Raw genomic sequence first — 23,465 nt, 5'->3', positions numbered from 1 at the left:
CATGAGTAAAGCATCTCTATCTCAGGCATTGTTGTTCCTCTGCACTCTCCTTTACCCCCCCCCTTTTTTTTTTTTTTCTAGTGGAGTTTTAGAGTTCTTACCACTTTTCAGTTGTAAGCTGCTGGGGTGGTGGACCGTGGAGGCATCCTCCTGAATGGGTAAATGAAATACAAACAAAATATAGATATGATTATAAAATCATTCAATTGAGAGTAGGGTGGTGATGTTCTGCTGGTGTAGATGATGTGATATCCTCAATATGAAACATAAAAATAAATGGAAGTGAGATGTTAAAATTGCAGTTCACCCCTTTGATTGGGATCTCTCATCCTACTCCCATGTGGATGTTGGTTCCCACTGGCTGAGTTTTGGATTTAGAGTAGAACCAATCAATATAAGTCCTCACACATGTATTACAGATGTCTATATTCCTCTCTCATTTATACTCCTGTAACTCCATCAGTGTTGTGGGTCATGGTGGAGGTGCTTGAAGATTATTATGGTTCTTCCCCTTCTGCTATCTCTCAATGTTTATTATTCTGAGGATGTTACTGTGCTTGGGGCAATTGGATTTTACTTTACACTTGTTACAAAGAAACTTATTTGGATTTCAGATCATGCTATTGCGAGCGGAGCACACAAGCCACCAACTTGAGAAAGTTTACTTGTGAAATTGATTGATTGTTTGTACTTAAGTACAAAGCTACACAATGGGCTATCTGTGCTCTGCCCACCACAGATATCGAAACCCGGTTTCTAGTGTTGTAAGTCCTCAGACATACAGATGTGCCACTGGGGGGCGCGTGTGAAATAAAGAACTCGCATAGAGACAACTGAATACAAATCAAATAACTTATTTATTTATATACTGTTAAGCAGTTCATTTATATTGAAACTCTTGAGGTTTTCTTGAAACAACACTTTGAAAGTCTAAATGTTCATTAATAAGACCTTCTATTATGTACAATAACATAGACACATCATTAGTTATCAACTAAGTTAACACAAGAAACCCTCTCACCCATAATCTGTGTAACTGCATTAAGAATTTTTCTAAGATATCTTAAAGTAGTTTCATGATAAGCATTATAAAATCTACTAATTCTTTAGTACACTTAGTATTCTTCACTTTTCTATTTTTATACATCATACGTTATTGAACCTTAAGTGAAACATTGTTAGACTAGATCAGAAATAGCATACAAGTAGTTTGTGCAGTGAAATTCTTGTAGATTCTGGATCACTACCATCTTCTTTTGGAGTTGGATCTGGTCCTTGGAGCAACTTGATAAGTGTGGAGAAGTTGATGTTTGGAGTCAGAAACATGGAATTATATACACAATTTTTTGTGTTTTTCCAATTGTTCCAGAAGTTTAGCAGATCTAATTTGAACATTAGTCCTTTTAACTTGATTGGTACAAGTCTTGCAGCAACAAGTGGACTATTGTTATTGGTCTTTATAGAACTGATTTCTGTCCCTTATCTAATATCTTTGGCAAAATCATCTAAAACAATTAACTTACAGTGTATAGAAACAAGCCATGTAACTCTGGTCTCTTCACTAAGAGTATTTTACCCTTGTCTTTCATCACCATTCTGTTAACTGCTTTTTTTGTGACATTGGCTCATTTCGTCGTGTTTTATCTAACTGTTGGGGTTTTCTCAACATACCATGTCTGTCTGGTACAAGAATTGGTAGCTGTGAATTCTTGCACTTCTGAGGGCATGACTGGAATGTGTCCCATGCTAACTCCTGTGATGGTCTTCAAGCCTGTATCTTCCTTATTTGGTATTGGGATTCACTAGTGTCAACATTTTTCTTATAAAATTTCCATTCTGCTGCTTTCTCCATACTTTGTTATATACATTAAAACAAATAAGATGTACTTCTTGAAAACCTTTAACAATGTGTATATTTAGTATTTGTATTCCACAAATTCTTCATTAAGATGGTTATACTCATTGCCTGGTAAGCCCTTTAACAGGGGTTGACATAGTGAGGGTCTGTCTAATGTGCAGTTTTCTGTATTACGTATGTGGATTGGTCACTCACTAGAGCTTAATATAGACACATTTTTTCAGTATAAGAAGGGTAAGTGGATTCATCATTAATACTTTAAGGCTTGAAAGCCATATTGCATTCTGTTTGGATGATTTTATCCAATAAACAGTAGAATTTTCAGTCCTGACTTTAGCTATGTACAGATAATTCTTACATACCATTCATTTTGACTTCTAGTCCTAAAGTTTAGCCATCTGACTGAAACAGTTGCTTTGTTAGAAGAGGATGTTTTATTTGATGAGTTGGAGGGAATATATTTGACACTAGTGACTTCCAGAACAAACATTTCAATGCCTACGAGGATATCAGCCATTGCAAACTTCTACTGTCACTCCATTCACCATAAAGGCTGAATACCAATATTGGGTCATCCCCTCTCTCAATGTGCAAGAGCTATCAGTGCAATCACTTGCACTTTGAAGTCATCACAGCATTCATCCATTACCATTTTCTAAAAGTGCTGTATTCAAGGTTCTTTAAATACATGTTGTGTAGAACAACATAGTGCATCACTTGAAAGGAGCACACAAAATCCCAAATGTGTCTTTCTTAGTATATAATATCAGAAGAGGAAACATAAGAGCACACCTTCTTTGAAATCTTCATATATCCCTCTGGTAGTCATTATATAGTGTGACAGGCCAGTTAGTTTCTGGACAATCACCTTGTTGCAACAACCTCAAAAGAAATTGAAATATCTAGCAGTTGTGGATGTATAAACCTAACAGTAACATTGTGGATATAGGCCATGGAATGGACAGAAGCTTTGGGGCTATGCAAGAGTAACTTGTATAAAATATATAGAACAGGGAAAACAGGTTGGAGTTCTTTGGACCCTCAAACTTTGATATTGGAATATATTAGATAATATTTGGCTGAATATATTGTAACTAGGATTCTAAATTTGTAAAATTTTGCAAGATTATTAAGAGGAAGTGTATTAGGTATAATGTGGATATTTTTATGCAATGACTACAATATGTTTAAGGACATGTATAATATTAATAGTAGTTGACAGTTCATGAAATAAAATATCGTTCTGAGATGATACCTCACCTGCTTACATAAAACAGCTTCATCCTTTGTGCATCTGATTATGAAACTTGCATACCACTAGTCTTGAGTTAACTCCCACCTAAAAATCACATGTTTAATATGAACTGCATGATGATATCATCATTGGTTGATAGCTCTCCACTAAGAGGATGGCAAAACAACCTCTTTGCACAGTAACTCCTCCCTAAACACTTGTAATTGACATATCTTCATTCTTTTCTTTGGTATTGTCTTGAATGGACATTTTTAAAATTAATAATTAAATACATGAGATTTGTGATAGTTTACAAAACTTGAATTTCATTCAAGTTTAACTGTTTCTCTTTTTACTAAAGAACAAGAAAAATGAAAAAAGTTTTTTTTTTCCCTGCTCTTCCATTATGAATTCTCAAGTGACAGTAACTTTTTTCTTTCTACTTTTCCTGTGCTGGTGACCATGTTATTAACATAGGACCTGTGGCTGCTGGAGGCTCTTTATCTGTAGAGGATGTGACAATCATTGTTCAGTAATTTGTGGGATCTTTCATGCATATAGGGCCTTCTCCTCTCATCTTCTTAGCTGACATTCTTTTAATGTCTTTCTTGACAAGATTTTGCAGGTAGGTTCTTTTCTTTCTCCAGTGTCTTTCAATTCCTCTCATTGTTTACTAAGTGAAACCCACACTTAGGATTATTTTGTTTTCCTTCTTTCTTGTGATATTATGGTCCATACAGACCTATTTTCTAAACAACTATGCACCCATACTCATGTGTCTCATCCTCCTTGCCTACTTGACTCTTTTTTTTCCTGGCTTAGAACCATTCTTCATTTTCATTCCTTGATTCCCAGTCTTAGAAATCTTATTCACATGCTTGGGGGAGTGGAAGACCACTTCTGTTTCACTTTCTAGTACCCAATTTTTATACCTTCATCTCTTTATTATTATTACCCTCCTACATTACCTCTCATCCCTTCACCTTATTTCTGAGATACTTTATTGTGCACTTGACAGGTTTTCTGGAGAAGTTCATTCTCTTCTTTTAACCACTTTAGCCTGTGCTACTTTTGCTCTGTCCTTCCTCACTTGGTTCCTTTACTATTGGGAATTGTTGAGGTGGGATGATCATCTAACTAATGTTCACCTGCCACAATCTTATCTCCATGATCTTCATTGAGCTCCTTTTCTTTGGCTGGAGGTTTTCAATGGTGTTCCTGACCCTTTGGAAACCTGGGCTGAGGTGGCCTGACATCAGTCCTTATTGTCTTTTTAGTTTTCTCAACATCACCATTCTGTTCATGTTCTTAGGTCTTCTCATTCTATGTCTCCCTTTTCCATTACAACTTCCTATCCTCCCACTTCACAACATCAGGGTCCTCGCTATCCTTGTAGGTCTGGCCTATCTGTTTTGCTCCACCATCCTTTGGCCTCTATTTTCAGCTGATAGATGGGTACTTGAGGTTCTCACCCATGGCTATCAATCCACTTCTTTTCTCTTCCTTCCCTTTTTCAATTTTTTTTCCTCTGACCCCATTTATTTTAAGCATCTTGAGGATGCTGTCTTGGATCTCTTGACCAAGAATACCTTTGAGAGAGTATTTACCCCTACAACAGGATATTACTTTCACCTCTTTGTGGCCCCCTGGAAGACTGGGGACTAGCATCCGGTTACTGACCTGTCATCTCTCAACCAGTTTCTAGTTGTCTCATAGTTCTGAATGGAAGTTTTTTTGTCTGGTGGTTCTTTTCATCTGGTCTGTAGATGATCAGACATTTTCTTTGTTTTGTCCATTGGAATTGAGTCTACCAGTTCTTTCCACTTCTATTTGGCATTGTCTGTTCCTTACATCTTCAATCAAGTCTTGGTGGCATTCACCCATGATATTCATGAATTGGGGATGGGGTTTCATTATTACACAGATGATAGGCTTCTCCTTACCCCTTCTTGGGAGGACTCCACATCAGCATACTTGAACTTCTCACAGTTTATCAGACATCTTTCTGTTTCTTCCCTCTTTTCATGCATTTGTTGGTTATTATATACTTCAACACAGTTCTATGAACATTTCTTATATCAAAATGCCAGGGGGTACTCATTACATGACTCTTTGCTTCCATGCTTTGAATCTGCTATTTTGGGCTCATTCTCATTGGGTATGTCTCATAGCTTGTCATGTGCTAGGGTCTCTGAACCTGATGGCAAATTGCCTTTCTTGGCCATTCTGGTTTCTGTACATGGTTGTTTCTTACATCAAACTGTCAGGGCATACCCATTCCAGGACTCTTTGCATCTTTGCTTTGGATTTGCTATTTTGGGCTCATTCCCATTGGGTACATCACATAGTTTGTCAAGTGCTGGTGCACTTGGTGGCAGATTGCCTTTCTTGACCAGGCCAGATTCTATACACGTAGTGGTCTCTACATTCTCAGGTTATTCATTGGATTTGGTCTCAGTTGGGCATGCCTGCCATCAATGTGAGTGTGGGCTGTGCACTGTTATTTGGCACAAATGTCTTTTTTGGGGTTCCTGTCATCATTTGGTTTTTTACTTTGGACTCTTTTTTTTGTCCAGGGATCTTTTGCCTCTTACCCTTATTGGATGAGTCCATCAATTTCTATGGTTGGTATGAGACCCTGGATATTGATGCCTGCAGACATTTTCACGTTTGCCTCAAGTTCTTCACCTGTCTAACTCTATTGTGTTTCATTTTTGTCAACCCTTGGACAAGATCCTTCAGGCTGTCATATGGATGAATCCACTCACATTTATCTCTCATTATCTTCATCATCTGGCTTTTTGTCTCATGGGGGATTTTGACTTCCTCCAATCGCTGTTCTTCAATATACACACAATCTTTGAGAAAGGTAAGTACATTTTCTTTTACATCACCCTCTTCACTCGTATAGGGCCCTGCTAGGTGGCTAGTATTACCTTCCAGCATGTGCTTATTTCTCAAAATCTGCATCCACTCTCGCTTTACCAGTGCCTACTGTCGAGATGGAGTGTTTCAGAAGACTACTACTGTCTGATCCAGACAGTACCATTTCAAGGAATATCATGGAATAAGCCCATTTCTTTGGCTTGCAGTTGCAGACTTTTCAAAATAGGGTTTCACGGTCAATCATTGCACTGTCTCTAGTCAAAGACCTTCTCAGTAGGTGTCCAATGGGGATAAGACCATTTCATTGAATCTCGCTATTGTGAATTATCCCTCCCCCTTCTTCATGTGGAGCACAGGAGACTCTTACCACTTATCAGTTCCTAGCCACTGAAGTGGTGGATCTTGGAGAGTGCTTCTCTGATATATACAGCACAATATGGTATGAAGTAGGGTAATGTTGGCACTCTCTATGTAGTAAGGGTCACCCCTCAAACAGCTAGTATGCCTTCTCCTACAGTGGGACTGGTTTGTCACCCCTATTTCAATCTGTCCAGTTGAGTTGAGGCTAGACATTCACAGTATTGTCCAACTGTGCCTTAAATACCCTATACTGCTTGGCTTGCTGACCTTTTGTGTGTGGGTGTTTGTTGTGCAAAAATTCCTTTCATCCCTGCAACACTTTTGGGTTTTTTGCTTTTCTCTCTCTTCCTTCAGCCTGGCCTGGCCAGGTGGTTAGGGTGCTCAACTCGCAATCTGAGGGTCACGGGTTCGAATTCCTATCCCACCAAACATGCTCACTCTTTCAGCCGTGGGAGCGTTATAATGTGACGGTCAATCCAACTATTCATTGCTAAAAGAGTAACCCAAGAGTTGGCAGTGGGTGGTGATGACTAGCTGTCTAGTCTTACATTGCTAAGTTAGGGACGGCCCTTGTGTAGCTTTGCGCGAAATTCAAAACAAACCAAAACAAACTATTTTTCCTTTCAGGTGAAGAGTATGCTCTGGTTGAGACAAAATTTAGTTTCCCACAGGTGCGCCCTTGTCACCAGATGTCACACTCTATGGACTTTCCCTTTTAGGCATTTTCTGAAAGGAGCTCGTCTAGGTTTAATAGTTGCACCAGCCTCTTCACCATTTCATTGTGAGATTCTACCTATTCTGTGTGAGGAGGTGAGATATCATCTCAGAACTTAACCTTTTCCTTATTTGAAAATATATTAATCATAGATACTTTCCCACCTGTCCTTTCCACTTCTAGTGCACTTTCTTATTGCCTCATCTGAGAACGAAGTTATTTCAAGCAAAAGTGCTTAGGGATAGTTACTGCACAAAGAAGTTGTGTCACTATCCTCTTGGTGGAGAGCTATTGTCAAGTGATGCTAAACATGTGATTTTTATGTGGGAGTTAGCTTATGGCTAGTGGCATGCAAATCTTATAGGAAGATACATGAAAGATTGAGCTGTTCTGTGTGTAGAGGTGAGTATCTATGAAATACATTTTCAGGTAAGGAAAATGTGGATTTCTTTCCCCATTAGATGTCTTTTTAAATATAGCTAAACTGTAGACTACAAGCTTCACGTGTGTGTTAGTTAAATGTATCTTTAGAATGAAGATGGGATTAAACAGTTAGTTCATTTTGTTTTACACAGATATGCAGGTATTCTATCAGCATTCGGAATGGCTCTTGCTGATGTTGTTCATGAAGTACAGGAACCTTGTGCTGTTGTTTACTGTATAGGTTTGTTGTTCTTAAATATTAAATATAATAAATAGATAGTAAGCTGGTAATATACCAAATCTAAAAGAATCCAAAACAGGAAAAGTTTAGACATGTAAAAAAGAAAAAGGCAAATTATTCAATTTTTGTTCATGACAACTGAATATTCATTGCCAGGATATGTTTCACCAATCAAAAAAATGTATGTATTATCTAATAAAAAATGCTATAGTATAAAATATCAAAAATTGTAATACACCCCTTTCCACCATAGCTGAATAATATTGTACAGTACCATACTTTGTTTAGGTTATAGCACACTGATAGTCGTTTTAATGTTTTTTAATTTTGAAAAGTAGATTTATGCAGGGCTATGTACAACTTAGAAACATCATAATTATAGTCATGAACTATCTCAGGATAATGATATGGCCAATTTTATAGTCATATTTTGTCAATTCACATGGTTTATGGGAAACTTTTTTTTTTACATCTAGTTGTCAGCAATAAATTATAGTTTATACAGCCAGAGATAAGTTTTGCTGGAAATTAATCATATATGTCTTGGAGAACATTTCATGCTTTTAATAAACAAAAGCTAAATGCTACATTAGAGTTTAATTTTAGACATTAATAACTTTTATGTAATTGATTTGTTTCTTGACATAGAAGTTTAATATGCCTCTGTTCTAAGATATATTTGAAAATATTTTATGAGGATTATGTTTCAACAATTTTTATAAGGAAATAAGAACTTGAGGTGTTCTCATTTTCCAACTAAAAGCAAGCTAAGAAGTATTTCTTTTACTTTGTTGTAATATTGTATAGTGTAAATGAAACTGGTAAGAATGTGAAGTTGATGGATAGCACTTACTAGAAAAAAGAAAAGATCTAATTAAGGCAAACCTAAAGAAACTTTGTCACACTGTGGCACCTATCATTCAGCAGCTGGTATTGTATGTTAGATTCGCTATTAAATAAAATCTAGAGTTGAATTAAGATACTTGCTCAACTTATAAATTATTAAGGGGAAATATTGTATAAGTGGAGGTGTGAATTGTATGAATGATTGCTTTCCCTAACATTTCTGGACATGACCTAATGGTTAGTATGCTGTAGGCTGTTAAGTCCAAGGTGTGAGTCTGCAATTTGCTACTGAATATGCTCAACATGTTCTGCACTTGCAGCTGAAGGTGCATTATAAAAGTGACAGCAAATCCTGCTCTTTGGATAAGGGTTGTAACATAGATGGCAGCTGCTGCTGATTGTCTTGCTCTCCTCCTGGTCAATGGTTTTACATTATAGATGTTTATGCCTGCACCATGGGGTCTCTTTCCTGACCACTTAACCCATATGTCATATAATGTACTATTCATGTTGAAAATACTAAATTTATTCTCTTCCAGAAAAGTGTATGTTTTGGATTCAACTTGGGCAGATTTTCCTCTGAGATAATGAAAGGTTTTCCTTGTTGTGTTGCTGTCATGCTGTTGACAACCATGTGACTTATAGTTCTATATGTTCTTAATGTATTGTAGATCATACATTGAATTACCCATACATTTCAACTGGCCCACCCTTCACATAACTTGTTGCACATGTGTCAGGAGAGCTTATATAAGCTCTGCTTTCCTGACATAATTCTGATTTTTTTTGTGACATTCATGCTGCTAATTTCATCCACTATGGTTTCTGATGTCTTAGGTAACTACTGCTGCCAATTTTTTACCAATATTCAAAATTCTATAACTTCTTTGAGGCCTTACTCATCTAGTCTGCATCTAGGGTGCAGGAAGATACTGTGGTGGCATTCTTAGCTCTTTTGATCAACATATTCAGTTTTGTTTGTTGGTATTCTTGATCCGTTCTTTTGGATGCTCTTTTACTGAACACTCATCCTTTTCTCATAATGATAAAAAATATGGTATTTTAATCAGCTTACCTTTCTTCATTGTTTGCAGACCAGGATTTGCCAGTTAGCCATAATTCTTTAGAAAATTTTGCTGATCTAAATTCTTTTTTTCTCAAATATATTTGGTTTTATTTTAAATCATGAACTAATTTCTTTTGTGCCTGATAGTGCTAATGTGGTACTGCATAATTCAAATCTATTAAACCTTCCGAGGTGATACACACCTGTTAACACATAAAACTATCTTCTTTGTGCATCTGTCTTAGAGATTTGCATGCCACTAACTTTTAGGCAATTCTCACCTAAACTCATGAGATTTCTCGTAATTTGTGCTACTGCATAATGACATTATTATGCACCAAAACCCCTCCACCAATAAGAGAGTGACACAGCCTCCCTGTGCTAGCTTCTTCTATACTTTGATCTAGTGATTTTAATTTATTTTCCTTGGCATTGCATTACTAAGATGTGTTTGTATACACTCGTAATTTGCAGAGTTGAAGTCTAATACAGAAATATTGTTTCCTATATTTATATCAAATATGAACTCGCAAGTTCATGTATTTGTTAAAACAAAAGTTGATGTGGAATATTTTCACACTAGTTAAGTTTATAACTTGGCTACTGGAGGCACATTAAATGTGGATGACATGATGGCTATTGTGCATAGGGTAGTGTGTTCCATTATGCAAATGGGAGTTTGACACTCTTCCATTCCTCCTCATTCTGAAAGGCAGTATGATGAGAAGGACGACTTTGACCTTTTGTTTCATTCTCCTGGTTATGCTTTAGGAAACTCTCTCACTGTTGAGGAGAATGTTTAATCTTCCTCACATATTAGTCAGTTATGTGGTGTCTTATCTGTAATTCCTGTTCCCTCCTTTACAACCCTCATCCTCATGAATTTTAGCTTTCTCCCCCATCTTCTGATATTGGCATCCATTCTACTTCGTTTTCAGATCAACTCCATTCCTGCAATCTTATGCTTCGCTTCCTCCATTTTTGATTACTTTATTATGTCCTATCATTACAACATTCCCTATTTGGATCACAAACCTTGGAATCCATTTTGTCTGTTTGGGGGGACAGATCCACTGGGATCAGTCTCACCATCCAGTGCTCAATTCTCTCGTCTACACCTAATCCTCACTTATGTGTTTCATTACCTCTCCTTCCTGCATTTCATCGAACCATGGATGCTGTTACTGGCAATACCCATTCCCTTCTCTTTTCTACCATGGCTCGTACTAAATCTTCAGCCCTTTCCCTACTCTATTGGATCATTTGTTGCTGGGACTTGTTGGGTAGGGATAATAATCTCTCTTTGGTACAGGCTTTCTTCCTCCTTTTTATGGACCTCCACCCACATCATTTCTTCATCCTTCTGTATTTGGTGGTAATTCCTGATTCAAGTGAATCATGAGTGGAGGCTGACCGACATTAATCCTCTCTAACATCCTTGGTTTCTTGCCTGTCCCAAAACCCATGTTCTACTATTGTGTTTTGTCCTAATCCTCCCATTGCACACCTTTCCTTCCCCTCCTTCCGTTTCCACTCAACAATTTTAAGCCCAATGTTAGTCTTACTGGGGGGCATCAGTGACTTTGGTGTACATTTGAACTGGATGGGAGCTCATCTGCTGTGATATGCTGTGAATGCCTAACCATAGACAGATTACTTTTCTTCCACTCTTTCTCTCAGCCCATACCCAGTTCCCTTCCCTTCTCCCTCAGACTTTGTCTACCTTCAATGTCTTGCGGCTGTGGTGTCAGATTTATCGCACAGATAGGCTATAGAGAGGGTATACAACCCATCACCAGGGTTTTATTCTCACATCTTTGTGTTCTTCAAGAAGACCAGGGATTTGCAGCCAGTCGTCAAACTCTCCATTCTCAATAGCTACATGGTTGTCACCTCATTTTCATATGGAAAATTTCTTTTCCCTCCGATGTTCCTTTTCTCCCAAACTGTGGATGACCAAGGTTTATGTCTCAGATGAGTTTCTTCATATCCCCATAACAGTCTTCTAGATGTTTCTTCCATTCATTCATTGGGATTATACCTTCTGGGCTTTTCCATTCAAGATTTCCTCAGCCCCTGTTTCTTCAACAGTCATCAGGGCCTTTGCATGTCATCTACAAGAACTGTGGTTATAATTCCACTACAACATGGATGATTGGCTTCTTTTATCTCACTCAGAGGAGTCTTATCTTCACACCTTTCTTCTTCTACAAGAAGCCACCCCTCTAGAGAGGCTTGTCAAACCTTTCAAATAATTTCTTACCCCCACATAATACCTTGTTCACCTGGGAGTATTTCTGAACTCCTCCTTCAGTTGGGCTCAACATTCTCCACTGCATCTACAGGGGATGGAACATTCAATTGCCAGGATTATAGTCTCTCCTATTCATACTGCTTGAGAGGTTCTATTGGTTTTGGTGACCATTGCTTCCTTGGAACCACTTATTCCATTGGGCCATGCTTATGTGCATCTTCTTCAGTGGTCCATCTGTGATCAATGGAATCATTCACAGGAATCTTTGAACACAGTGGTTCTCTTGTCCCCTCCTCTGCTCATAGACCTGTCTTGGTGCCTGAATCACTCCAATACCACTGTAAATGTATCTCTGCCCCCACCCCAACCTGACTGGTTCACTGATGCATCTCTCTCAGGATAGGAAGCATATCTGAACAACGTCCTTACATCAGGCACTTAGACCCAGACTGTCTGTTGTGCTCTGTTTGGGTTGTTTGGTTTGGTATCTTTCTGATACCTCATCATTTCGTGGCTCTTGTCATTGTCTACTTCTTCCCTAGAACACTTCTTCTTCCAGGGACTTGTCACCATATACCCTCATGGGCTGGGTCTGCCAACTACTCCACTTGGTCTACTCTTCTTGGGGTTGATTTCTGCATACTTTTCCATATTTCTTTTCATAAAAATCCCACCTCACTCATTTCCTTGCCTCTTGTTTCTGATGACCATTTGATGAGATATTCCAGGATGGCAGATGGACCATGTCTCACATTTTCATCCCCCACTATCTTCACCATTTGGCTGTCTCATCTCCTGTGGTTTACCACCTGCTTCTGTTTACTCTCCTCTAGTCAACCCACTTTCCTTAGCCAGGTGAATACATTCTCTTTTTTCTTTAGTTCTGATTACTAATACAAGGAATTCTATCAGATGGCTGGTGTTACCTCCCAGGGTACACTTATTTCTCAAAAGCTGCATCAAGCCAGGATAATGGAAAGCACTTGTACCATCCTCCCTGGCTCTATATTTTTTTGCCCACTGTTAAGATGGGGTGTTCTGCAAGACCACTTGAGGTATTCTTGTGGAAGATTCTGATATTTGTCTCCTGTCTGATCCAGACTGTATTTATTCCATGGACTATCATGGAAAAAGCCAGCACTTCCCTGGCTCATACTTGCTGGCTTTTCAAAATAGGATTATGTGGTTATCCTTTGCAATGTCTTCAGCAAAAGACCTATCCAGCAGGCAACTTATGGGGCTCAGCCATTTCTCAGAGTCTTCCCATCATGAATTTCACCCCCTTTTTTCTTGAAGTGGAGCATAGGAGATCCTTACCACTTACCGGTTCCTAGCCACTGGGGTGGTGGACCATGGAGAACCTTCACTGTTTCGAACAGAATAGCTGAGGGCTGAAAACAAAGTCCAATTTAGTGGGATGTGAGGAGTGGGGGTGACACTGTTAGTTAGTCACCTCTCATATTATTACACTCATAACATGCCAGCATTCCCAATCCTGGATGTCAGTTCCTGGGTGATCTGGTGTTGGATCGGCATAGGACCAGCCAACAAAAGTTGCCCATCTGACTGCCATCCAGGTGTCAGTTCCCTGATTGTTTAGTGTTGGATTGGGGTAGGAATAACCAACATAAGTCTCCCATCCAACTGCTGCTTGCATGTCAGTTTGTGGGTGGTCTGGTGTTAAATCAGCATAGGACCAAACAAGTTCTCACACATGTGGTTGGTCAGGATCTTCCTCCAACAATGGACTGGACGAAAAATTCCCAATGCTGACTGGTTTTGGACCGGAGTTGACCACCATGTTGCATTCCCCCTTCCTACTGTTTCCCAGATGTTGGGTTCCCTGGTGGTCTGGTTTTGGTTGTGTACTAGGTCTGCACACACACATGTGCCCTGCCTGGGTTGTCAAAACAGATTTTACTACACCCTTTTGATCCTTATAAGCAAATTGGACTCTCCTCCTACAAGTGTTAACTAAGACACAATCACATATATTCAGTGCTCTCTTTCAACAGTCAGTGTCAGTCCAATAAAGTCTGATGGTAGATTTAAGGTGGGCACTTGGATGGGTTTGAATGTGCCCCAATCACACTACACATATTGGCTTTTCAACATCTTGTGTGCAAGTACTCGGATAGCAATGTTCTTATCCTGCCCATATCAGTGACACATTTGGCTTGGTTGCCTTTTTTTTTCCTTCTAGTCTGGGCAAAAAGAATACCCTTGATGAGATTAGGTCTCCCTTTGGAGCCGTGGCAGTGTGTGTGTGTTACACTCCATGGGTTTTCTTCAGGCATTTTTTAAAGGGAGCTCTTCTAGGTTACTTTTGCCCCAGGCCCTCCACCTTTTCAATATTGGATTCTAGTCTTCTGTGTGAAGAGGTGTGTATCACCTCAGAAGTTAACATTTTCCTTACCTGAAAATGTATTTCTAATTGACACTCACCTCTTTACACACTTCACACTCTTATTCCCCACTTCTGGTGCAATTTCATATGCCTTGCCTCGTCAAAGAATTAAAATCATGAGTGCAAAAACATAGAGGGAGCTAGCATGCAGGGAAGCTGTGTTGCCTTCCTATTGGTGAAGGGCTTTCACTGCATAATAATGTCATTATTCAGTAGAGTAAATCATGAGAAATTTTGTGAGTTTAGCTGAGTTGCCTAAAGGCTAGAGGTATGCAAATCTCTAAAGCAGATGAACAGAGAAGATAGCTTTGTGTTTGAAGGGGTATCTATTGGAAATACATTTTCAGGTAAGGAAAAATGTTAACTTTTAAACCTTATCCTAATTTCTTGTCACTGCTGGTTGCTTTTAAAAGTCATCTGAATTTTAATAGCTTTTTTTTGTTTGTTTCATCTTATACTCATATATTTTGGAAGCTTTCTTCCTCCTAGTACTCTACTTTGACACCATTATCAGTTTTCTTTCATGCACAAATTAATTTATCTTATTTTGATACTTTCTATTTCAGAGTAATTATTAGCTATCAGCTATTCTCATTCTTATGATTCCCTTATTTATCACATTTTCTGGCTTTTCATAGCTGTGGCTCAAATTAATGTGTTTTCTGTTACCACAGGGCTGTTATGTTCTCTTCACACCTTCACCCTTTGTATTGTTTTATAAAGTACTTATCCCACTCCAGTTTTTCAGTTGATATGGATTAACTTTTTTTCATGCATAAATTGTAATTTCAGGATTTTTCACCCATCTTTTTTTTCCCAATCCAGAGAAGCATATCAGCAAGACTTGATTGTAGTTTTAGAATTCTGACCCACTTTTGGTTATCCTTTTTTTTCTGAATGACTAGCAGTTAATTTGTTTATACTTTTTTGTCTCCTTAATATATTTTACATTGATGTGAGCTACTTCTGCTCATTTTTTTTACCCTGCCATGTGGCTAAAGACAAACATAGGCAAGGTAGGTCTTTTTGATCCACTTAATGACTCTATTTTGTCCTGGTGACTCTATCGTCTGGACTGTTGGTTATCATTATCTCAGATCATTGGTTCATCTATGGGACCCTTGACCATGTGATTCTTGGGTTCAACAGTTATACTCACAAATTCGGGATCATAAAGAAGAAACTTATATTATTTATCAAATTTCTCCAGGTTTGTACTTCCATCTCTTGGTTGTTCCAAGGATATCTGGAGTTTGTAGATCTTTCACAGACCCATCTCATCTTTTCCTGGAGCCACATCTCATTTTAAAGCTATGAAATGTTTAAATGTGTAAAAAGTTTAAAGGTTTGAAAGTTTCTTAGTTGCAGCCATAGGATGACATTACAAGGTATACAGAATTGCTTATCTATATATCCATAGTCACCTTTTATCATGTCTTTTTGTCAACTGTGGTAGTTTATCAGTCCAATGCCCTTCACATCAGCTTGGCTGAGGCTCCATATGTTTTCTGTTGAGTAGTTTTCTTTTTGCTGGTTTTCTCCATTCACTTGAAATAAGACTTTTACAGGGATGTCTAGCTTATTCTGACCCTTTCATCAAATCAATCTCTTACACTCATCCACAAATCAAATTCTCATTTGATACCAAAACAGTATTTGGTGCATCTGGGATTTTGTATCAACACACTAAGGAACATTTGAACCATCTTTAATGGTGTTGTAAGCTTTGAAGTCTCCTATTTATATTTTTATGGCTTCAACATGTACTGCAAAAAACATCCTTTCTGCTTTGGGGATGCTAGAAATCTTTACTTCACAAAGTCATTAGCTTGGAGCAGTCTCACATGTATCTTTCTTTGGGCACATTTTCTTTGGGAATAATTTTATCTTTTGTTACTTTTGATTAACTTCAATTTTGGCTCAATTAAAAGTTCCACCACCTTTTTTAATACCTCATACATATGTATGTGCAGCTCTTCAGAAATGCCATATTAAAAGGTTGGTGTCCTGCTTTGGGGGGAATATCATTTTAGGATTCCTAGTCTCCTCAAGAATCATAATCTCACATAAATCTTTAGGATCTTAGAGAAGTTCAGCATGCTTTTTTTAAGAATTCTTTCCATTGTCAAACTACCTCACAAACAATTCTACAATGGTAGCATAATCAACAATAAGAAAGGAAATTGATCTTGAAACCTTTGTTTGTTTGTTTTACTGCAGTCTTTATTCATCTTTGGCTTCATTCATATCAAACTTATCTCTGAGCCAAGTATTTCTATACCAACTAACACCTTTTTTAACAGTTACACAGGTGTCTGTGGTTGAGAAGTCATTTGATTGGAGAAAATCAAAAAAGGTCTTCATAACACTTATGCTCTGTCCTTGAATAATTTGTAGTCTTTCCTTATCTCAAGAAATTTTGTACTACTGTAAATTTTTCCAGTCAGGATTCTAGAATGCTATGTAAAACTGTGTGTTTGCCCTTGTTGCATTTTCACGCTTCATGAAAAAAGTTACAAATATATATCTAAATATATATAAAAAATGTGATGCCATCTGGTGGCTGATTAGTGCCTTGACAGGTACGTTTTTATTTCTGCATGCATGACTTTGATGTTATTAGAGATATCTGAGATTGGATGTCTCGTAACTTCAACCAGAATGCGAAACATCTATATTTTCTTTCTTTTGTTGTTTTCTGTTTTTTTTTGGAGTTCATTGTTTTATTGTCCTCATTTTGTTGAGCCCCATTTTCAAGACAACTTAGGTCTATTTTCAGTTCTTTCTAAGTGCCTACTAACTTGGAAAGTTTCATGACTCAATGGAATCTTCAAGTGTAAATGAAGGTAGCTAAAATCCCAGGATATGCCATTTATAATTTTTGGCTGGCCTGCTCCACTGAGAATCTTACACTAAAGGTACAGAACATAGTATTCTCCTAACTGTTTATGTCACCACTTATGTTTTCATTGTTGACTCTACAGGTAAGCATATTATTGCTCTAACTAACTTCCATTTGGTATGAATTAAAAGGTATTGAGAGTGGAGAGGTACGTTGCTGTGAATAATGTCTTCTTTCTGATTGTTCTTAGGTCTATTCTTTATATAATGGTGTTCATTTACACCCATTCTCCCTCAAGTCCAGGTTTTTTCAATATTTCTGATTCTGGATTCTACTTGAAATTTGCTGAACACATCTTTAGTGTGATTTAAGTTATTACCTTTCTTGTCTTGTAAGATACCTATGAATATTTTAGTTATCAAAACAGGCCTTAACAAAACAAAAAACAAAAACACTGCATAAATTAAAAATATCACCATAGCACAGGCTATAATGTGAGATATAAGATATGTTCTAGGTTTTGTAGGTGACTGCAGAAATAGGGCCCACATTGCGGAGGGGATACCCCATCTATCAGTCTTAACCTCTGTTTGCTAGTTTCATATGTTGAAGAAAGAAGAATAAACTAGAATAAGTAGGGAGAGTGAGATATAGGTTCTCAAGCCTCACTACTTCTTTATATTTTTCTTACTTGTTTTATTTATTTATTCTTTCTTTAACATGTGAGACTAGCAAATGAAGGTTAAGACCAGTAGACAGTGTATCCCACTGCAGAAACCTGATGATGACAAAACCTTGTCGAAACGTTGTACATTTGCTATTATGTTAAACTTATATTAAAGTTTTTCTTCATTACCCATTCAAGCCGTCTCCAGCCATTATAAATATAAATTATGCTCATTTCATTCTAGAATGACTACAACTTATATTTCAAACACAAGTGTTTAGTCTAAATAGCTTAACTCTATCTCCAGAGTGCCATTTACTGCACATGATGCAAGGTTTTAGTGTCTTACATTCAAAATTTTATTATACTATTTTTTTTTGTTTATGTTATACCAATTAGAATAGCATAAAATCTTAGCTAATAATCCATATTTTAGTAGAATACAAGATTTAAGTTCTTTAATTATACAAGGAAATATATAAAAAAATCCTGAATTTCCACTAGTATGATGCACGTGACACATTTTGTTTTAGCATGTCATCATCCCTATTTTATCCATCAACCCTCAGAAATGTATGAAATTATACATAAAATACTCTATAAAATCGATATTGCCCAAACAGACCATAATTTTTATAGCCTTCAATTTTGCTTGGTTACAGAGCTATCAAATAGAAAATCAGACCCCTCTTGCCACACACACCTGTCACATCCTCTCTTTCACAAGTCATTGATAGTTCTCTCTTACGTTTCATTATATATTGCCTATAACCAATAGAAAGTCAAGGTTTTCATCTATCAAACGGCGTATTGTATAACGTTGTGTTCTGAACAGATAACCATCAATTTCACTCAGAGTAGCAACATTGTTCCCGCAGGAAAGTTAACGACTAACTTGGATGAATTTGTAATGACTCTTGAATTATAGTTAGAAATCCAAGAAAATTTTTAGTAGTAAGTGAATTTGTCTACTTTTTGCATGTTATTAGTCTATATTCTTTGGTACATTATTTAATTAAATAAAAATTGTTAAGTGCTTTACTATAATCATTAAAAACAATCAGGCTTAACTCTCTTTGACAATCGAGGGCAAGAAAAAAGAAGATTGGATAAGTACTGTATTTCTTGTTTTTCATATTCATTCTTTATTTATTATTATAAAAGTAAATAAAATTAAAAGTACGGATCTTTTTAAGTTATTTAAGACTAGATTCGGTGAAATAAGTAATGATAATAATAAAATTAAAATGGTTCACGAGGCATGAACTCGCGGCTCATGGATAATGTAATTCAATATAGTAACATGAGCTGCATGTTCTCCAAGTGATTTTCAACTTATAATGGCACGGATAGTAGTTAGACATAGTCCAAAGGGCAATAAAACAATAAAATTTAATTATAAATAAATGTATAATGTAACGAAACTTAGAGCTACTTAGGATAAACGAATGTAGTTTCATGTTACAATTTGAAGTCATTCTAAAAAGAAAAGAAGGTTAATTTAGGTTTATTTAGATTTTTTTTTTGTGGTTACAAGGTCGGTTGAATTGACTAGTCCCATTTTGAGATAGGGTAGAGAAAATAACATATAAACTCTAAGGATTTAGTAAAAAAAACGTTTGAAATGTATTTAGGAGGCTTAAAGGATTACACAAAGGAAATTTGAGATTTTTGAGATGACAAAAAGTATTTTTAATTTTAACATGACAATTACTTTGCACACGGACTGTTCAAAATAACTACTCAATATATTCATGAACAATTCTTTATTTTATTAAAAACTTCACTAAGAAATATGACTTTTTGTATGTGAAAGACTTGTAATATTAACTGAAAGACTGCCAAATTTCATGAAGATATACTCAATATATAGAGAGTTATAAGTATTCAACTTATATCAACTTTAAACGAGTACAAAAGGTCATGTGACTCAGTCAAATTGACCGACCCTGTGTTGGGAAATCTCATAAAATTATACATTTATATATATTTATTATTTTTATCTTATTGACCTTTTAACCATGCCTTGTTAACACTACGGAAGTTGGAATGACAAGGCACATGTGCTCTCATGTTACTTTATCCAATAATATGAAACTGGCCTTTACAAAGTGACCTGTCTTGGTTGTGTTTTAGTGATTAATATTCTGTAAAATACAGTCACATTTCAGTTATAATACATTATTACTATTTAGAAATAACTTCTTAAACTTATTTTTCTTAAAATATAGAACAGTAAATAAATAATTATAGAAAAGAATTATCTCTTCTAGCTATGAACTTTATACTCATTTGCTGCTTGCCATAAGTTGCTAAGCCTTATCAAATTTTGCACTTGGAGGATGTGAAACAAAATACTTTTTTTTAGGTTTTATATGAATGTAACATTATAAAAGGTTGTGACATGTGCAAAATAGCCAAACCCATACACTAAGAGCCAATGAATGTTCATCCTAAAAATAATTGTCTTAATAAAAAACAAATGTCATGGATAATTAAAGTAGCCAGTATTGATAAATTTAATTATATCGGGTAAACAAGTGGATTCTATGTATCATATACTGACCAAAAAGCAAAAATTTTCACATATAACTAAAGAATATAACAAATAATAAATTACTGTATCAATACCATACAATTATACTATAATTTAGCAAGTTTAGTAACTAAGCTGTATTTTAGTTTAAAAAAATATGAAATTACGAGCTCACAAAAGTCTTACCTTATTGCTTGAAATTTGCCATGAAAAGAAAAGGTTTCTTGCATAAATACTTTGCAAAGGCTCAGAGGACCACATGGGGGACATTCTATGCTTTCAATTGGTTATTCACACATCACAGACAGAAGTCGGTGTATGTAACAGTTTCCAAAAATGAAAAGAGGTGAGTGTGGCCACTGTGTTAGATTCAGTAAATGTAGCAATATCTCAGCAAATAGAAAAGATAAGAGGTTCTTATTTTAGATTCTAGCTTGTCAATATCGGTAATTGGAGTTCCTAATTCATAAGAAACTATAGACTTTGTATTTGGACATCACAAACATCTAATTTGAGCCAATGCTGCATTCAACATACTAGGTGACACACAAAAATCAATATTTAGGATTTATTTTTTAATATTTACTTTTAAATTTAGAAATTAACTAGTGGATCATACTAAACTATCACTTATAATCTACAATTTGGTACCGAACTTATTGACATACATTCATAAAATAGGAGTTCAATAAAATTTAGAATGACATGGCCTTTGACCCATGACCTGTAGCGATAGGGTTAATGTTCATTGTGGGTATTCTGCCTTTCAGTATTTAATTGATAAGTTTGCCTGAATGGAACTTTACATTGCTAGGATGAATATGAAATTCAAACAGATACTCCCACCCCCTTCCCATAACTGAATGGTATGTGGTTTTCCATCATGACTGCATTTAAGAAATCTGAATTATGGAGAGAAAGCAGTTTTCCTGATGTATAAGCAATAAGTCACTTAGAAAGTGTGAAAGTTTAACATTTTGATTAAGTTGATGCATGAACTACATTGATTTAATACATTCAGAACATTGAGTAATATAGTTGTTAACAGCAGTAGAGTAATTCAAAAAGATAAAGCTTTCAGTATTTCAGATGTAAGCACCTGTTTAAAATTCATTTTATATCAAAAAGTGATATTGAAAGGAATATTAAGTTATTTATACAACTTTATTTCATAACAGATTCTTTGAAGACTATTGATGAAAGGATAACAGCTATCAGGATTAAATGTATTGATGAATTAAAGAAGTTAGGCTTTGATGAGTAAGTATATGCATACGTTTATCTTCACTCGGTTTTTTGCTCCTAATTTGCTAACCATTGAGCAAGTTATTAAATAGTTGACTAATTATAACATTTCTAAAATGAAAATCAACATTTGAAAATAATCACATGTGCTTAAAGAAGAAAATCTCGTTCATAGATTAGCATCATCTTTAGTAATAAGTTGCATGTCATTTTGACCAGTCAGAACAAGTATTGCTGAATTGCAGAAAGAGATTAGTATTTGTTTCAGCATGGGATGCCCCTCCTCTGGTGATTTTAAACTTTAATGGAACAGAATGTTTGATATCACAAGGATTATCAAACAGAATTTTTGAAATTTACATCAGATTTAATGTAGCATACATATGAAACACTAGCAAAATGATAATAGAATAATATTGTGAGATAGCAAAATCTACTTTTTTATGCTTGTGGTTGTGTTTATTGTTCATTTATTATTTACTTCTACTGTTTAGTTTATGTATGAATTTTTAGTTGCATTAAAATGCTAACTCACCTTCTAGATAATCATTTGTATTTTGAGTAAATATTTGTGTGTATGATGTAACTGACAACAGCATCCCTTGACGTACAGATACTATCAATGTAGCAGAAGAGTATGTAAATCTATGATCACATGAGGTTGTACTTTTGTGATCTGCTCAGTGAGTGAATATCCTGCCAGAAGCTTCACTAGGAGAGAAATAGTCATGAGATAGTTATTGCTTTTTGTAACTCGTTATTGTTATAGATATTCAAAAGTATTGTTTGAATATTGTATTTGCTGTTTTTTTTTATTAATTTTTTTTATTTCTGGTTCTTGTTCTTGATTCCAGTATTATTGATTTTATTAATATTGTTGCGTCAATGGAGGTCACGTGACTAGTATCACGCCACGTCCTTCTCGAACATTCACGTCCCTTCCTTAAATCTCGGGATCCTTCTAGATATAGTGTAGTCTTGTATATATAAACCATTAAGAACTAAGGCAAGGGAAGGTATTGAGTTATTGAATTGCGGACAGAAAGAATATTGTTGGGCACGTGAGACGTTCATTGTGAGTTATAACGTTTGTTATATCACGAATGTTGAAATTAAGGGTATCACAAAGTTGTATTCAGAAAGAATAAACCAGTTTTATTTAAGAAAGGACTTGTATCAGTAAAGTTTCTTCGGGAAGAAATTATACGGAAAATTAACTAATGAACAGAGGCGTAACAAATTGGTGTCAGAGAGTGGGACAAAAAAAAAAGAAATGAGAAGCAGCAAATCAAACTACAGGTTAGCAGATTTGATGGCAGCAATACAAAGCAGCAAAAAAAACAAGAAGAACGAGAGAATAAACAAGAAAAGAAACAAGAAAAATGAGAAAGGAAACAAGAAGAGAGATTACAGCAGTTGCAAGAAAACCTGCAACAGTGGCAGCTCGAACAGCAAAATAAACAAGAAGAGAGATTACAGCAGTGGCAAGAAAACTTGCAACAGTGGCAGCTCGAACAGCAAAATAAACAAGAAGAGAGATTACAACAGCTATTGGAGGAGAAAGAAAATAAACAAGAAGAGAGATTACAACAGCTATTGGAGGAGAAAGAAAATAAACAAGAAGAGAGACTACAACAATGGCAAGAAGTACAAATGGAAAACATTAGTAAATTTAAAAGTGAATTAGATACATTAAAGGATGATTTATTGTCTTTTACACAAGGAGAATACATTAACCGTCGACTTAATCAGTCCCAGACAATGGCAAGCCCCTTCCAGACCCCACAGCTAAACCCTAATGCAGACATATTCAGTCCCATTAGAAGTCTCATCCCAGATATGAATGTCAGTAATAGGAGTGATCCAGTACGAAGGAAGCCACAGG

At 36.1% G+C, this 23,465-nt stretch overlaps 1 protein-coding gene across 2 annotated transcripts in view; it reads left to right on the top strand.

Annotated features, from left to right (window-relative positions):
• LOC106460816 (5-oxoprolinase-like) overlaps positions 1-23,465 on the top strand; it is a 356,751-nt gene that overhangs the window by 138,018 nt on the left and 195,268 nt on the right. For both annotated transcript variants that reach the window (XM_022387614.1, XM_013920558.2), the window contains exons 13-14: positions 7,629-7,717; positions 21,514-21,595. In XM_022387614.1, the coding sequence (XP_022243322.1) occupies positions 7,629-7,717; positions 21,514-21,595 (171 nt within the window). The remainder of the gene's footprint in view (positions 1-7,628; positions 7,718-21,513; positions 21,596-23,465) is intronic.

Source organism: Limulus polyphemus, unplaced genomic scaffold, assembly GCF_000517525.1.
Source record: "Limulus polyphemus unplaced genomic scaffold, Limulus_polyphemus-2.1.2 Scaffold841, whole genome shotgun sequence".
Lineage (NCBI taxonomy): Eukaryota > Metazoa > Arthropoda > Merostomata > Xiphosura > Limulidae > Limulus > Limulus polyphemus.
This window is presented reverse-complemented; position numbering and strand designations above follow the sequence as displayed.